General features: G+C 35.0%; 1 protein-coding gene and 1 pseudogene across 7 annotated transcripts in view; both read left to right on the top strand.

Annotated features, from left to right (window-relative positions):
• The window catches only part of JAK2 (Janus kinase 2), a 117,448-nt gene that overhangs the window by 88,603 nt on the left and 11,532 nt on the right, over nt 1-17,313 (top strand). For all 7 annotated transcript variants that reach the window (XM_042913701.1, XM_042913696.1, XM_042913699.1 and 4 more), the window contains 8 exons: nt 1,828-1,955; nt 2,702-2,840; nt 4,547-4,698; nt 4,851-5,001; nt 5,833-5,966; nt 14,053-14,242; nt 15,079-15,203; nt 15,376-15,548. In XM_042913701.1, coding sequence (XP_042769635.1) covers nt 1,828-1,955; nt 2,702-2,840; nt 4,547-4,698; nt 4,851-5,001; nt 5,833-5,966; nt 14,053-14,242; nt 15,079-15,203; nt 15,376-15,548 — 1,192 coding nt within the window. The remainder of the gene's footprint in view (nt 1-1,827; nt 1,956-2,701; nt 2,841-4,546; nt 4,699-4,850; nt 5,002-5,832; nt 5,967-14,052; nt 14,243-15,078; nt 15,204-15,375; nt 15,549-17,313) is intronic.
• LOC122205756 lies at nt 6,005-6,138 on the top strand (annotated as a pseudogene).

Raw genomic sequence — 17,313 nt, 5'->3', positions numbered from 1 at the left:
AAGTAATTGTAATATTAGATCAGGCAGAATCACAATTTGAGGTAAGACCTACAGTACGCATTTTAAAACAAATAATGTGAAGCATAGACCTGTATGTAGCATAGGCCCCGAATTGCTCACTAGGCCATGAGCTAACATGGATTACAGTGTGAAAGTCTGTCAGAATTTCTTTAAAGATATGTATCACGATGCCATGTTGAAATTTTTTGCTTGAATTTTTTTGGTTTTTATTTTATCTTAATTTTCCTTTTTTATGATTAAAAAGATGAAGTCCTTTTTTTCTCATTTATAGAACTTACTGTTTATGCTTAAGAAACAATAAAATAATCTCAATAAATTTATATTTGAAATTGAGAACCTGAGCTTATTATATTACAAATTAGTACTAGATGACTGTAAATAAATCCTAAACCCAGTTTAATTATTAAATAACATGTCTTAATGTAGAAATAGTCTTGGCTTTGGGGAACTTGGTCAATACTGACAGGGCTGGAAATTTTTATATGTCTTAAAGGCAGTCAGGAGTTTTTTAGAAGCAAACCCTTGTTTTTCTGACAATATATCTTAATACTATTTTAAAAATATACTTTTAAAGATAAAGCCATGCAAAACAAATTTTTGCTTTTTTGCAGCATAAATTAAAAGGATGAATGGAGTTCAAACTCACATTCTCCTTAATGCCTGTAATAGAATAGACATTGCTATAAATTTTTATGTGTAGAAGAAGAATTTCAGGAAGTTTTGATGTCTAAATACAGTAGTACCTTCTTATCTGCAGGATATTGTTCCAAGACCCCCAGTGGATGCCTGAAACTGAGGACAGTAGCCAACCCTATATACACTATGTTTTTTTCGTATACGTACATGCATATAATAAAGTTTAATTTATAAATTAGGCACAGTAAGAGATAACAATAATAACAGAACAGTAATAACAATATACTGTAATAAAGGTTTATGTGAATGTGATTTCTCATATTTTATACTAACCCTTCTTCTTGTGATGATGTGAGATGATGAAATATGTATGTGATGAGATGGAACGAGGTGAGTGACGTAGGCATTGTGACATAGCATTAGGCTACTGCCTTCTGACAGAAAGTCGGAAGGAGGATCATCTGCTTCTGAACCTGTTGACCATGGGTGCTGCAGCTGTGGAAAGCAAAACCACAGATAAGCTGGGGACACTGGGGCACTTCGGTGGCTCAGTAGGTTAAGCGCCTGACTCTTGGCTTCAGCTCAGGTCATGATCTCACAGTTTCTTAAGTTCAGCCCCACCTGAGGCTCTGGACTGGCAGCCCGGAGCCTACTTGGAGTGTTCGTTCTCTCTCTCTCTCTCTCTCTCTCTCTCTCTGTCTCTCACCCCCTCTCACACTGGCACTATCTCTGTCTCAGAATAAATAAATAAACTTAAAAAAAAAAAAAACTGGGGATGCTACTATAGTATCAGGCAAGAGAAGTTAACTCTGAGAAACTTTCATTTGTTTAAAAAAAGCAGCCATAATTCAGTACTAATACATGGAGGTATGCTGGAGTAGTTACATATGTATATTAACATTATAAGAAAAGTACATAACATATATATTATAAATTATATATATACGTAATTGTTTAGATACCTATGTCTTGCTTTTGTGAATAAACTAAAACCCAAAAATACAATGGTATATCGTTGTTAAGTTTTCTTTAAATTAGTAGATTTTGCATAATTTAATCTCTTTACCTATAATACTCATATATTATAAATATATTTTATGAAATTTTAAAATTACATGTATTTTTATTGTATTTGTACTTGAGCCTTATTGTTTGTATATTTTAATGCAGATATTCTGGTTCAGGAGTTTGTAAAATTTGGATCATTAGATACATACCTGAAAAAGAATAAAAATTCTATAAGTATATTATGGAAACTTGAAGTGGCTAAACAGTTGGCATGGGCCATGCATTTTCTAGTAAGTAATAAGTGTAATTTTTTATCAAAAACATTCTGTCTTCCGAAGCAATGTAGAAAGGATCTTGACCCAGGAATAAGAAAGAAATCTGTGAATGAATGTTGAGTCATTTAAAAGAATCTATTAGTTGGTGAAAGAGATTATTTTAGGCATATATTTATTTATGTAAAATCATTTCTGAAAGAGTTTTGTCATCCTATCTCTTAAAAGCGCTGGTAGACAATCTGTAGTTTGTGTCAGTTGGGTTTAGAGAATTTAATAAAAAATTACGCAGAAACACGTTCTGCCAGCTACGGATAGCAGAAAATCCCTGCAGAAAATACCTTGTTATAGGTCTGCGGACAACCGGCCCTTATGTGTGGTGAGAAAGCAGCACTGCCAGAGGAGCAGAATACCAGAGGGGCCGCCGGTGATCGGGCCCCTCAGAGTGCACCCGTGTCCTGCCGCTGAACAGGAACAGTACTCATTACTGTTTAAAATCGCAGCTTTGGCAAATGAAGTGGAACTGAGTAATTTTAAGATCTTTGTTTCATCATGGGTGCAGATTGGTGTGTCATTTGAAAAGTAAAACAAAAAGCACAGTGCTGCCGTAAAACTTTCTTTTATGTCAAAGCACGCTTCCAAATTAATGTTTATTAGTTAATACTGCCCTATTTTGTTCGTTTAAATCCATTTTGGGACTTTGGATATACTAAGTGTTCAAATATTTGTGGATTGATATTTGAATGTGCATTTAACTTTGACAGGAAGAAAAAGCCCTTATTCATGGGAATGTGTGTGCCAAAAATATTCTGCTTATCAGAGAAGAAGACAGAAAGACAGGAAATCCTCCTTTCATCAAACTTAGTGATCCTGGCATTAGTATTACAGTTTTGCCAAAGGACAGTAAGTTCGACAGGAATCTCATTTAACTTTTTTTTCTTTTTGATTTTTTTTGTTTGAGTATAGCTGACACACAATGTTACATTAGATTCAGGTGAACGACATAGTGATTCCACGTCTCTATTTGGACAGTGGTACAAAAAGCATGTTGTTAATTTTTTTCTCAAACTCTTTTATTGACATGTTCTTGATTAATAATAAAATTCAACTACCATTTTTAGCAATCCAAATTAAGTTATAGTTACATCCCAGTCTCCATTTTTCCTTTCTTATATGCATGTTATCATGGACTGTAAAATGATTTTTTAAACAGTTTTAATCCCTGCTTGTATGGAAGTTCAGATTTTATCCATTTTTTAATGTGAAATTTTCTGATATATTCTTTGAGACACAAATAAATTATCTAAATTTTTCTTTCCTTCAGTCACTAAATAAAATTTTGAGAAGACCTATTACCTACTTTGAGATCTTATTTAGTTTAATTATTCAGCTAATTCTGACTTTTTAAAACTTGAAAAAAAAATCTTTTGTGTTTGTTAGCTTTCTATTTTAACAAAGTAAAAATTTCAGTCACATGGTTGAAAGGAGTTTTCTTGGTACAAATAATGTTGTAACTGTATTTCATTATCTTAGCTAGTTTCTCTAATTGAATGTACTAGATGTAGACTGTTAATTGATCAACATTTGTGCCTTGATGTATCCTATTTGAGCCAACAGTATTGAAACTTGATAGCTTCTCTGACAGTAAAGACAGACAATAAGGCGGAAAATGTTATAGGATCTTAGAACCTATATTAAGGGAAATTTCATTCTTTGGAATGGAAATTAAGGAGAAAATTTCTTCATACGGTGAAAGAGAAAGGAACCTGTACTCTTTAATCTCTTCATTAGCAAAAATATTCATATTGCTTTACCAAAATATACTAAAAGATGCAGCAGATTATCCTTCATTCTTCTATATCATTTTATTTACTTTTCTATTTATCCATACCAGATTACCAGAAGGTGGATTTAAAAGTGCTGTCTCCTTCCTTGGATGACGGTTTTCTGATGAGGTCAAAAAAGACCCTAGCACCTTTACTTGTGAAATTCCATGATCTTAGCAGAGACTACCTGTATCAATTCCGTATTCAGAATATCTTGGGATAATTAAGTAATTCATCTGTCTGTTGGTCCTTGTATTTTCGTGTACAAGTTGGAATTGCCACTGCTCCTGAATCATTAGCTCAGAATGATGTTAACGTTACCTTTACTATTTACGCATTGTAAAGAAATACAAAAATCAAAAGGCAATTTAGGACAAGTGTTACGGGAAAAAAATTTTATCGAATGCACAACTAGGAAGGGTAGAGAGAGTTAGACACGAGTTGAAACACTATGGCTCAATGAAAGGAAGTTTAGTTGATCCACAGTTTGTTGTCTAAGATTCTAATTCTCTCCATGCTGCTAACAAATTTTGTGACTTTAGGCAAATTATTCAGTTTTTATGGGTCTCAGTGTTGTCATTGTTAAAGCTGAGATAATGAATTAGATGCCCTCAAAGGTCCCTTGTGGCTCGTAAATGTGTACATTTGCTTGTGTGGTGCACACAACTCACAGCCACGCAAAAAAGACCAGATTATCCAAATCAGTTTGAAATTATTTGCATATTAAAGAATCATTTACTTGTGGGAACTATTTAACCATACTTCATTGCTATCATTTCAAAGTTCTTCAGGAGAGAATACCATGGGTACCACCTGAATGCATTGAAAATCCTAAAAATCTAAACTTGGCAACAGACAAATGGAGTTTTGGTACCACTTTGTGGGAAATCTGCAGTGGAGGAGACAAGCCTCTGAGTGCTTTGGATTCTCAAAGAGTGAGTTTATATCCACTGTGAAGTTGGACTTACTTTGTGACCCTTGATTTTCTTTCCTATGATTTGATACTTTTTAGCCTATTTTATGTTTAAAAAAAAAAAAAGCTTGATTATCACATTATACAATTTCTCATCTGGTTCTTTCATTATAGAAGCTCCAGTTTTATGAAGATAGGCACCAGCTTCCTGCACCAAAGTGGACAGAATTAGCAAATCTTATTAATAATTGTATGGATTATGAACCAGATTTTAGACCTTCTTTCAGAGCCATCATACGAGACCTTAATAGTTTGTTTACTCCAGGTATGTATTGATGGAATAGTCTTACTGCTTTTCCGGGTCCCCTTTCTATCTTCATAGGTTTTAACAAATCTTTACCAATTTTGTAATCCCTTACAAGAAGTTCCTCGATATCTTTTTTTTTTTTTTTTGGTCTTAATTTTAATTCCAGTTAGTTAACATACAGTGTTATGTTAGTTTCAAGTGTACAATATAGTGAACATTGATGCCTTTTAGACTTAGTCTCTTATGTTCATATGACTTTTCCTACTTCGTACATATTCTAGTTTTCTTGATTCAGCAGTCTCTCCATTTTTAACAGAGGCCTCTTCAATAACCCGGTTTTACTTTACCAATTAATTAATGTATATTGTATAAGTTTATTTGGCTTATTTGACTTTTTAAAAGCAATTTTTCTTTTTTTTTTTTTTAGCTATATTTTATAGTTGAGTGGTTTTCTAAACATGAAGTAGGTTTGTTTTTATTTGCCCGCTCTGCCTTTAAAATATGTAGCTAAATGTACATATATCTGACCCATAGGTATTTCCTGTTCCAGTACTACTTACCATTCTCACCGCAGAAGTCAAAATAATATAATCTTACTTAAAAATACTACTAAAACTGCCTGTTTTTAGCAAGTAATTTTCCTTTGCAAAAGTGTTTTTTGAAAGCCTGTTAGGTTATGGGTAATAAAGACTTTGTTAATATAGTTTAAACTATTAGAGTTGTCCTGTATTAATTTGTATTTAGTGTTTCTAGATCGTTCTGATTATTTTGGTTAGCTTGTATACATACCTTTTAACCCAGACGATGTAATCTGCCAGCCCACAGTACTCATGTACTTTCTCTTTCCAGATTACGAGCTATTAACAGAAAATGACATGTTGCCAAATAGGATAGGCACCCTCGGGTTTTCTGGAGCTTTTGAAGACCGAGACCCGACACAGTTTGAAGAGAGACACTTGAAATTTCTACAGCAGCTTGGCAAGGTGAGGTGTCAGAGTTTTTTTACATAGCTAACGTATGTATCGCTTCTCGGCCTTTTGGCTAAGATCAAGTGTAAAGGGTTAACGTATAATCATAGAACATTTTATTCAGAAAATAAAGGCTTTAAAGATTCTCTAATTTTCACTTTCCGCAAAATTTTAGGAAGTATCTATAGAAAAAAGGCTTAGTCATCACATGTTGGAGAAACGCCGTGTTCAATAAATAGCTCCTTTTACTGAAGAACCTCTCAGAACTTTACATGTAGTGTGCACTGAACATCTTTAAGAGGATGATAATTAGTATTTCCCCTATTGATTTGACCGTGGGAGTCTTTCTTGGTAGAGGCACTTCAGTTATGCAGTAGAGAAAGGAATAACTAAGTAAGCCTTTCTACCTATCTCCTTTTCTAGTCGTATCAGGAAGAAATAATCTGTCTGACTGGACCATGTTCATTAGCAAGACAGTCTTCTATCTGCTAAAAGTCACACAGTCATACATAGCCTACATATTTTAAGTAAGACCAGGAAAAGCTTAGTTCTTTACAGGTCCAATTAAAGTGGTAAGCTCTCTTTCTTCCCCTAAGCTTGTTAGTGTAGAGTTCTGTACCATGTGGCTTACAAATTGGAAATAGAAGATGTGGGTATTTGGGGTGTATTAGTTATCTGTTTCTGTGTGACAGATTACCCTAAAACTAACAGAGGAAAACAACAAACATTTATTTTCACCCTAGTTTAGGAATTAGAAATTTGGGAGCGACTGGGTGGTTCCAGCTCCCGGTCTCTCCCAAGACTGCAATCAAGTTGTCACCCCGGCCTTGCATTCTCATCTGAAGGCTTGGCAAGGGCACGATCTACTTCCAGGCTCGCTCACATGGTTATTGACAGGCTCAGAATATCTGCCTCCAAGCTCACTTATGTGAGCCTTTCTGCAGGGCTGCCTCACAGCATGGCAGCTGAGAGCAGACACCCAAGGTGGAAGTCATGGTCTTTTTATAACCTAATCTCAGGGATGGCATCTCATCACTTTTGCCGTATTCTGTTCATTTTAAACGAGTTGACAAATTCCGCCTACAGTCAAGGGCAAGGGATTATAGAAGAGCATGAATGTCATAGGTGGAGAACATTGGAAGATAACTTAAAGGCTGCCAACCGCACTGGGCATCTTGGCCACACCTCTGTGTTGACAGCATCAATTTCTTGGTAGTATGCAGTGTGTCCAAACTTAATAAACCTTTCGTCATCCACTCCTCCAATTCCCCACTCCTAAAATTTATCTGTGGACAGTTCAGAAAACGTTGTCCAGAAGAGTTTGGGAAACGGTGCTTTAGACTTAGTTAACCTCTTCATTTCACAGTGAGAAAAATTAAGGTCCAAAGAAGTTAAGTAACTTGTCTGTGGTCAAACAACTACATAGTAGTTGTGAGATCAGAACCTTTCCCTATTTCTATTTCCATGTTATTTCTGCTATCTCACGCATATATTTGATTTTGTTTGAGTATGCTTCAGTTTTATTGTCGTCTTCTATTTTGTCTTTTTGGGGCAAATCATATACTGTGAAGACATAAAGAAAATAATTATTTTATTCTCACCAGGGATTACATTGGAAACAATAAATTGCTTATGGAAAAGGCAGAAACTATTGTAATATGACTTACATATTTATTACTTATATGTTTGTGGTTGAATACATCTTGATTTATTGTTAGTTATATGCAAATATTTTCATGACCAGACGTATTAGTCATTAGATTAGTAACATGGTCACTAGTCACAAAATCATGAAAACCTTGAAATTATTTTTTCTCTATTGTTCTGAACAAGCCACTTAATTTCTTTCATCCATAGATCCCAGCTTTTAATGTGAATTATGTTATCTCCCAGAGATTGTTTTTTGGTAGACTGTACAGAAAGTTTTGGAAAATAACATGCAACTTACTTGAAGTAAAGGGAACAATGTGTAGTGAAATTTTATTATCTTCAGTTGATGTGGGTATTTTTAATAAGCTTCTTAATACTTATACTTCTGTATTTTCCCAGGTTTCAATATGAACGTGAATATACGAACATTTGTATATAATAAGGGCATTTTCTAGGAAAACAATGTTTCAAATTCCAAAATCCACTGTAGATTCCTTCACTTTAGGAGTCAGAAATTTTTAAGCCAGTGCATGAAAATCTAAAGGGTAATCTAGGAACCAGACATCATTGGGAGGGTCTGCGTTACTTCTAGTTGTTAGTTTTTTTCCTGAAATGATGTGGGTTTTTTTTTTTTTAATGTTTATTTTTATTTTTGAGAGAGAGAGAGAGAGAGAGAGAGAGAGAGAGAGAATGAGAATCTGAAGCAGGCTCCAGGCTCTGAGCCGTCAGCACAGAGCCCGACACGGGGCTTGAACTCACAAACTGGGAGATTATGACCTGCCCTGAAGTCGGACACTTAACCTACTGAGCCACCCTGGTGCCCCTCATGTGGCTTTAATATACAAATATTTGAGTTCTTACTAAGTTCCAGGTGCCCGACTGGTCACTATGGATATAGGATGTAGCCATTGTCTTGGTAGTTTATAGCTTAGCTGGAGGAGGTGGATTGCAACTAACAGTGTGATAAGTACATTCACTATTTAAATTAAATTTCATACTGATCACAACTTCTAAGATTTTCATAATGTGTGAATTGGTACAAGTGTCAACATTGTAATTCATGTATATTTATGAACTATTCAAATATTACTTGAGATATCACATAGTTTTCTAATTAAAGATTGCTTTTTCATGTAAAATTCTATTAATATGGCCCTTACATAATTTTGGTTATTAGTTGTAAGAATTTTTAAAAAATAGGATACAACACTATGTTGTTATTCAGTACTTGATTGGAATTTGTTTAAAATTACCCAGAAAAGTGGTGCCTGGGTGGCTCAGTCAGTTCAACAGCTGACTTCGGCTCAGATCATGATCTCGTGGTTCGTGGATTCGAGCCCCATGTCAGGCTCTGTGCTGACAGCCCAGGGCCTGGAGCCTGCTTCAGATTCTGTGTCTCCCTTTCTCTCTTCCCCTCCCCAACTCGTGCTCTCTCTCTCTCTCTCTCTCAAAAATAAACATTAAAAAAATAAAATAAAATTACCCAATAAATATTTCTAAGTCAAACAGTTCTGCAGTGAATTGTAGTATACTTACCTATACAAGAATATTATAAAATTATTTTCAGGAATATTATCTGACATTATTGGGGTATGTTTTGTTTTTTATACAATTCCTTATTATTCATAATTACCCTAAAGTCTCATTAATTTAAGCATAATTCATTCAATATTTGCATTAATTCAAATTCAGCTAGATTTAAGTATGTATGTAAATTATGTTATTAAAATGTACTTTTATAAAAGAACACTTAGGCCTATAAATGTGATGCATCTACATATATTCATAGATGGGAGTTACTTAAAAAAAGTTTAAGTTAATATAACAAGCCTACGTTAGTTCAGTAATTACCTATGATTTACTCTCCGCCTATTCAGACTATACTCTTTTATTTAAATTTCTGATTTCTTACATTATTTTCTAAAAGTAATAGATACTTGAACTTCCTTAAAAAATCATTATAGTGTTTCCCTCCTCATTTACCTTATTATATAATCCAAACTGTGTATTTCTCCTTTATTTATTTATTCTTTATTAAATATTGATGTGCTTTCTCATAGCTGGCGGTTGAGACTGATTTAGGGGTAGAAATGAATTAGGAAGTATAAACTGGGAGGTATGGAGCGGTATTGTAACAGCCACACCTCCCCTTAAGCTTTCACCCATTTTTGGAAAATGAATGTTCCAGACAGCAAAGTGTGTACCTTCACTATCTTTTGGCTATCTAAACCACTATCATGGTTCATGGGTTCGAGCCCCTCATCGGGCTCTGTGCTTACAGCTCAGAGCTTGAAGCCTGCTTTGGATTCTGTGTCTCCCTCTCTCTGCCCCTCTTCCACTTGCACTCTCTCTTTCTTTCCCTCTCTCAAAACTAAATAAACATTAAAGAATTAAAAATAAATAAAGTGATACAATAAATCTTAAAGTTTGATTTTTAGAATCAGAACTTACCCTAGATTCTGTCTGTGGCATTTGTGAGTCTCTCCCACGTCACCAGTTTTCTCTTCTTAAAACAAGTAAAAATATGTACAGACACACCTTTAAACTTTTAACCTAAGCATACTCCTAAATAAAAGAGAAAGAAATATTTGTGTTTAGTGTTTCCTTACATAGTGAGTGCCATGTTAGTGTTATCTATGCCATAAAGATTTTCCTAAGATGTCTCCAGCTGTCATTAATTTTCCTCTTTTCTGGAAGCATATAGCATTCATACATTCATTGTCTCTCCACACAATTTAGCTTTTAATTTCAGTCCTTTGTTGTTTATTAGATCTTGGTGTATGGATATAATGAATATAATGAACGTATTTTAGCGATATGTGCTAGTATTTAAGAAAGAGATGTAACAAAGAATACATTAAAACATCGCTAATTTAGATGAGCAAGGAGGAAAGATCAGACTATAGAATTATAAAGTATATTTTCTTAGAGTGACTTTTTTCCGGTTATGAAAGCGACATGTATTTGTTGCAGAGTAATTGGAAAATACAGATGCATTTCTTTCACTTCAGTCTCTGTACACATACACACAAACTTTGCTTCAGAAGGGAGATCATTCTATATATACAATTTTCTCAGGGTGTCTGGGTGGCTCAGTCAGCTGAGCATCCTACTCTTGATCTTGGCCCAGGTCATGATGTCTTGCTGTGTGGGTTTGAGCCCTGTATTGGGCTCCATGCTGACAGTGCAGGGCCTGTTTGGGATTCTCTGTCTCTCTCCCTCTTTCTGCCCCATCCCTGCTTGCTCATGCTGTCTCTCTCAAATACATAAACTTTAAAAATTAAAAAAATATATACATATATATATAATTCTCGTTATTTTTCATTTGTTATATCAGGATTTTCCCATTATTAATATTCTTTTGAAACATAATTTTGTAAGTGAATATACTGTAATATATTTACAACATTCCCCATTATTGCAGCTTAGAGCTTTTTTCCTTTTGATTTTTAACACTTTTAGTTTTTTTTTAATTTAATTTTTTATTTTTTAAAATTTACATCCAAATTAGTTAGCATATAGTGAAACAATGATTTCAGGAGTAGATTCCTTAATGCCCCTTACCCACTTAGCCCATCCCCCCTCCCACAACCCCTCTAGCAACCCTCAGTTTGTTGTCCATATTTATGAGTCTCTTCTCTTTTGTCCCCCTCCCTGTTTTTTATAACATTTTTAGCTTTTTACACAGTTCTTTGGATTTAACATTATTTTAAACATAATGTAAATTGAGGAGACTGTAAGGGTGACATTTTCAAAATATATTTACAACCGTATGTATTTCTCAGTAATTTAGTTTGTAGGAAGTTAAAGGAAAAATGGTATGGTACTTAGTGGTAGCATTTTTTTTTTTTTCAGTTTTAAAGTTTGTTTGTTTATTTATTTGTTTATTTTGAGAGAGAAGGAGAGAGAGAGAAAGCGAGCACGTGTGTGCACGTGAATGGGGGAGGAGCAGAGAGTAAGGAGAGAGAGAATCCCAAGCAGGCTCCATAATGACAGCACGGAGTCCCAGGCAGGCTCAAAGCCAAGGAAGCAGAACCCTGAGATCGTGACCTGAAGAAACCAAGAGTTGGACACTTACCCGACTGAGCCACCCAGACTCCCCTAGTGGTAGTTTTTTAATGTAGATATTTTCTAGCTGCATTTGACAATATAATATTAATTTCATCTTCGCTTATTTGAAAGAATTGATTGTTCAGTGGTCTAGCTATTTGTATTGCCTTATTGAAGCAATCTAAAACACCATCTCTATAAAAGTGCGTATCACTTTTTCATTTTATAAAAGCACAGTTTTTGGTGTACTGCATTCTTTTATTCTTTTCAATTAGCAGCATGGTAAAAATATTCAAAGGAGTACTCAAGACTATTTCCATATTTTTTAAACCAACAGAAATAATGGTATATTTTAATATTCATAAAAAGAGTTAAGAAAATATCGTGAAAACTTTCTTCTGCTATCAGAATTCTAAAATGAGTATTTTTGTGATCTTTTATACTCACGTCCTCATATACTTATATTCTTTACTCGTCACCTCAGTTAAAACCTAGCTTTTTGGAAATCCTCTTTATTACCTATTACTCTATGATGCAGATCTGGGACACACAGATCTGGACCCTGCTGCTACTTTTCCAAAGTTAGAATCTCCAGCATCATATATAGTCCTATGTGAATATGGTTAGTCTCTCCTCATCATTGGCCAACATCTTGGTTGGTAATCCACATTTCAAGTACTTTTGGTACTCCTTGTTTTCATCTTCACCTTACTCCTGCTATTATTTGGGGCATCCATTGAATACCTTTTTAAATTTCCCAATCTCAATCTGTGAACATGTTAATGAGTGCACTTTGAATTCTGTAATCCCTTATAATAATCTTACTTATGGAATTCAGACCCTGAAATCTCCCTCTTGACTATAACTTCGTATCTTTAGACTCTTCCCAACACATACATCCTCCTTTGGTGTCTTTGTCATTGCCAGTGTCTTTGACCCTTTCTTGTTCCTGAAGCCTGTGAGCCACCTTCTAGATCCAACTCTCGTTTTCCAGAGGAGGTACACCTCCTGGTACAGCGGTTACACTCTGCTTCCACTGCTATCCACAGTGCTGTCACCTTCCCTCCCATGATTGTCTCTTTTAACTTTCCCCGTCATTTCCTAGTGCAGGAACAATAAAATTCTGAATTATTTTTTTCTATTTGTGTTTTCAACTCTCGAACACTGTTAAGAAACAAATCAGATCAATAAACATCAATAAATGTTTATTGTTTCCATTGCAAATTGATTTCCAACATTAGCTGGTACTTAGGACTGTTTTAATTGATAGTTCTTTTATTCTCCCTTATTTGATTTCTTCTGTGGTGCCTGCCCATTCCAAACATTTTCATTCTCTTCTGGTTTCCTGTCCTAAATCTTTCTTCCCACACAGTGTTTGCCTTTACCTTCTTCTTCCAAAAGAAAGTACAGGCATTCCAAATTTAAACAGTGAGATTGATTTGTGCCTATCAAATTGACAAAGATTTAGAAATATTAACAATGGTTAGTGTTGGCAGGAATATGATAAAATTGACATTTTTTCCACTGCTTATTAGAGCTTAAATCTAGTGAAGGTGACCCCTTCAAAAGTGTCTGCTGCAGCATGTGTGAAGGACCTTTGAAATGTCCATATTCTTTCAACTGCGAGTTCCACTTTTAGCAAATAAATCAACCTTGTATTAGTCTGCTCAGGCTGCTGTAACAAAATACCATACACTGGGGGTTAAACCACAGATATTTATTTCTCATAGTTCTGGAGGCTGAAAGTCTAAGGTTAAGGTGCTGGCAGGGTTCAGTTTCTATTGCATACTCTCTTCTTGGCCTGCCTCCATATGGCCACCTTCCTGGCTGTGTCTTCATGTGGTAGAGAGCTCTGGTGTCTTTTCCTCTTCTTACGAAGGCACCAGCCATATCGGAGTAAGGCCTTACTTTATGATCACCTCTTCACAGTCTTCAAGTACCTGTCTTCAAGTACACTCCCACTGGTAGTTAGGGCTTATCATAGGAATTTGGGGGAAACACAGACACTCAGTCCGTAACAGACCCTTCCTTGTTCCATCCAGCTCACTGACAGTGATATCAAAGGGTATATTGTGAAGAAGCAAAGATCATCCTGGAAATTAGTGATAGAGATTTAGGAATTATCTTGGCTTATCTTAATAAATCATGTTCATGATTTGTTTAAATGTTTGTTTGAAGTTGTTTATATTTCAGCCTATAATTCCTTTTGAAGAAATCAAATTTATAGATTTACTACCTACCTGTTGAAATATTATTTCCTTTTCTTATTCTGAAAGTTGCCTAATGTAAGCTTAGAGGTATGTCTGCTAATTCTAGCTACTGGAATTTCGCCTAATTAAACTTCATTAGTAATTTCTCTGGAAAACTTGAGATTTCTATCCTCTTGTGATGTGCCTTTTAGGGCAATTTTGGCAGTGTGGAGATGTGCCGGTATGACCCTCTACAAGACAACACTGGGGAGGTGGTGGCCGTGAAGAAGCTCCAGCACAGTACTGAGGAGCACCTGAGAGACTTTGAAAGAGAAATCGAAATCCTTAAATCCCTGCAGCATGACAACATTGTCAAGTACAAGGGAGTGTGCTACAGTGCTGGTATGTTGCCCATTGAAACCTAGTTTGAACTCAAGGTATGTCCTTGGCATCCTGGGTAATAGAAACCTATAATGTCTCAAGGTCTGGACTTCTAATATGCCAGTGACCAAGGAGAGAAGTGTTTATGCCACTGCAGATTGTGCTTGGTGATTGTAGGCTAGATGTTTGTTTATTTTTGAGGGTGTGGGGAAGGCAGAGAGAGAAAGAGAGCATCTCAAGCATGCTCTGACCTGTCCGTGCAGAGCCTGATGACAGGCTCGAACTCACAAACCGTGAGATCAGGGCCTGAGCCAAAATTAAGAGTTGGAGACTTAACTGACTGAGCCAACCAGGCACCCTTCTATGAAAATATTTTTAAAATTAGATACTTTTTGCTCATTACAGATGGGGAGAAAGGAAATTTTCATCAGCCTATTTGGGTTTGCAGAAAGGGTTACATAAGATTAAACCATAACTATTTTAAAGCTTCTTTTCAAAACTTTATTTATTTATTTATTTATTTATTTATTTTTTTAAATATGAAATTTATTGTCGGATTGGTTTCCATACAACACCCAGTGCTCATCCCAACAGGTGCCCTTCTCATTTCCTCAAAAAATTAAAAATAGATCTACCCTATGACCCAGCAATAGCACTGCTAGGAATTTACTCTAAACTTTTTGATTCAAAAAGCTTGTGTTCTTAACTATTACATCACTTAATTTATAATTAAGTTTTGTCACCTTAGACTCAGAGTTTATATATTTTTAAGTCATTTTTATGTATGTTTGTTTTCTATTATTTAACAATAAAATGTGACAAAGTAAAATATTGTGTTCCCCTTTGTATGTTAAAAGGCCGGCGTAATTTAAGATTAATTATGGAATATTTACCATATGGAAGTTTACGAGATTATCTCCAAAAACATAAAGAACGGATAGATCATAAAAAACTTCTGCAGTATACATCTCAGATATGCAAGGTACTTAATATCCTGCCTATTTGTTGTAAGTAAAGAGAACATGCTAAAGTAATTGTTACAAAGTCCTCTAGAGTTTTTCTTTGATAATTAAGGAAAGATATAGAGGAAAGATCATTTACATTATTTATCTTTGTAAAACTTAGCTGAAATAAAAATGTTATTTCATCCATAGGGCATGGAGTATCTTGGTACAAAAAGGTATATCCACAGGGATCTGGCAACAAGGAATATATTGGTGGAGAATGAAAACAGGGTTAAAATTGGAGATTTTGGCTTAACCAAAGTCTTGCCACAAGACAAAGAATACTACAAAGTGAAAGAACCTGGTGAAAGTCCCATATTCTGGTGAGTATATTTTAACGAAAATTTACTATTATTCATAGTTTATCATTTATATGTTTATAATAATAGCAAAAATTTATCATGCTTACATTGGGCTAAATGCATTTCATGGATTATCTCATCTAATCTCTACGGCAACCCTTGGAGAATATGTATTCTGTCCATTTTAAGCATATCTGAAGTGTAGACAGATTAAATAGCTTGCTCAAGGTCAAAAGACCAACAAATGGCAGAATTAGGATTCAAAACCCAGATAGTCTGTTCTCAGAATTTGTGCTTTTAAGTTTTCTTTTTTTTTTTTTTTTAATATTTTTTTTTAGTGTTTATTTTTGAGACAGAGAGAGAGTGTGAGTGGGGGAGGGGCAGAGAGAGAGAGAGAGAGACACAGAATCTGAAGCAGGCTCCAGGCTCTGTGCTGTCTGTACAGAGCCCAATGTGGGGCTGGAACTCATGAACCGGGAGATCCTGACCTGAGCTGAAGTCAGACACTTAACTGACTGAGGCACCCAGGCTCCCCTAAGCATTCTTAACCATGATGGTGCTTTAATCTAGCATTAGCTGAACATTTTATAGCAATTTGAAGCTAAAGGTAGTTTTTTTAAGTTTATGTATTTTGAGAGATACAGACAGAAAGTGAGCGAGGGAGGGGCAGAGAGAGGGAGAGAGAGAATCCCAAGCAGGCTCCACACTGTCAGTACAGAGCCCAATGCAGGGCTCCAACTCAAACTGTGAGATCATGACCTTGAGCCGAGACCAAGAGTCAGATGCTTATCCGACTGAGTCACCTAGGTGCCCCAAAGCTAAAGGTAATTTTTGATCTTCACTTAGAATTGTGAATTGTGAGGACCATACAAACCTGACTTTTTATGTGGAGTACATTGTTGTTTTTATTGATTTGTGCTTCGATGCAAGGTCTTTTTTTATGTCTTAGTTCATTAATGGTGCATTTTGTTTTATAGGGATGAATCGCTGAAAATGTATTTAAATGTTTTGATTTGTGATAAAATCTAAATAGACTTTAATTCTGGTTTATTTATCTGCTAAAATAATACTATTAAGATTATGTTGTTTAAATCGGATGTTTCTGTTAAGGGATGGGTTTTGTTTTGGTTTTATTTGCATTTTTATGTTTTATTTACATTTTGGGTTTCTGACTTGCAAGTTAGAATTACTAATATAAACACTAAAACTGTCCATTTATGAAAATTTGAGATTCATCAGACTTATTAGAAATATATAGATTATTTAGTTAGCTACTGCTAAGTTCATTGCCCATCCATATCTGTTAGTTATCTTCATTTATTTTGTATCTGTAAATCTTACAACTTATCCCAGCTATTACAAATTGTTAGTCTGGAAGGAAATTAGGTAAGAAAACACAAGTGATTTAGAACAAATGGATTATTGCTGAGTGTGGAACCTACTTGAGATCCTCTCTCTCTTTGAAGAGAGGGGATCACTCTCTCTCTTTCTAAAGAAAAAAAAAAAAGAATGGAAACTAGAAATACTGATTACTACTGAGGAATGTGATGAGGAGAGACTTCACATTTCACTTTATACACCCCAGTGTCATTGGAAATAAAATTAATGTGCATAAAAAAGGATGTGGTATATATGTGCAATGGAGTATTAGCCATAAAATCAATGAAATCTTGCCATTTGCGAGACGTGGATGGAGGTAGAGATTATTATGCTAAGTAAATAACTCAGAGAAAAACATATACCATATGATTTCATTCATGTGAAATTTGAGAAACAAATGAACAAA

The sequence above is a fragment of the Panthera leo genome, chromosome D4, assembly GCF_018350215.1.
Source record: "Panthera leo isolate Ple1 chromosome D4, P.leo_Ple1_pat1.1, whole genome shotgun sequence".
NCBI classification, from domain to species: domain Eukaryota; kingdom Metazoa; phylum Chordata; class Mammalia; order Carnivora; family Felidae; genus Panthera; species Panthera leo.
This window is presented reverse-complemented; position numbering and strand designations above follow the sequence as displayed.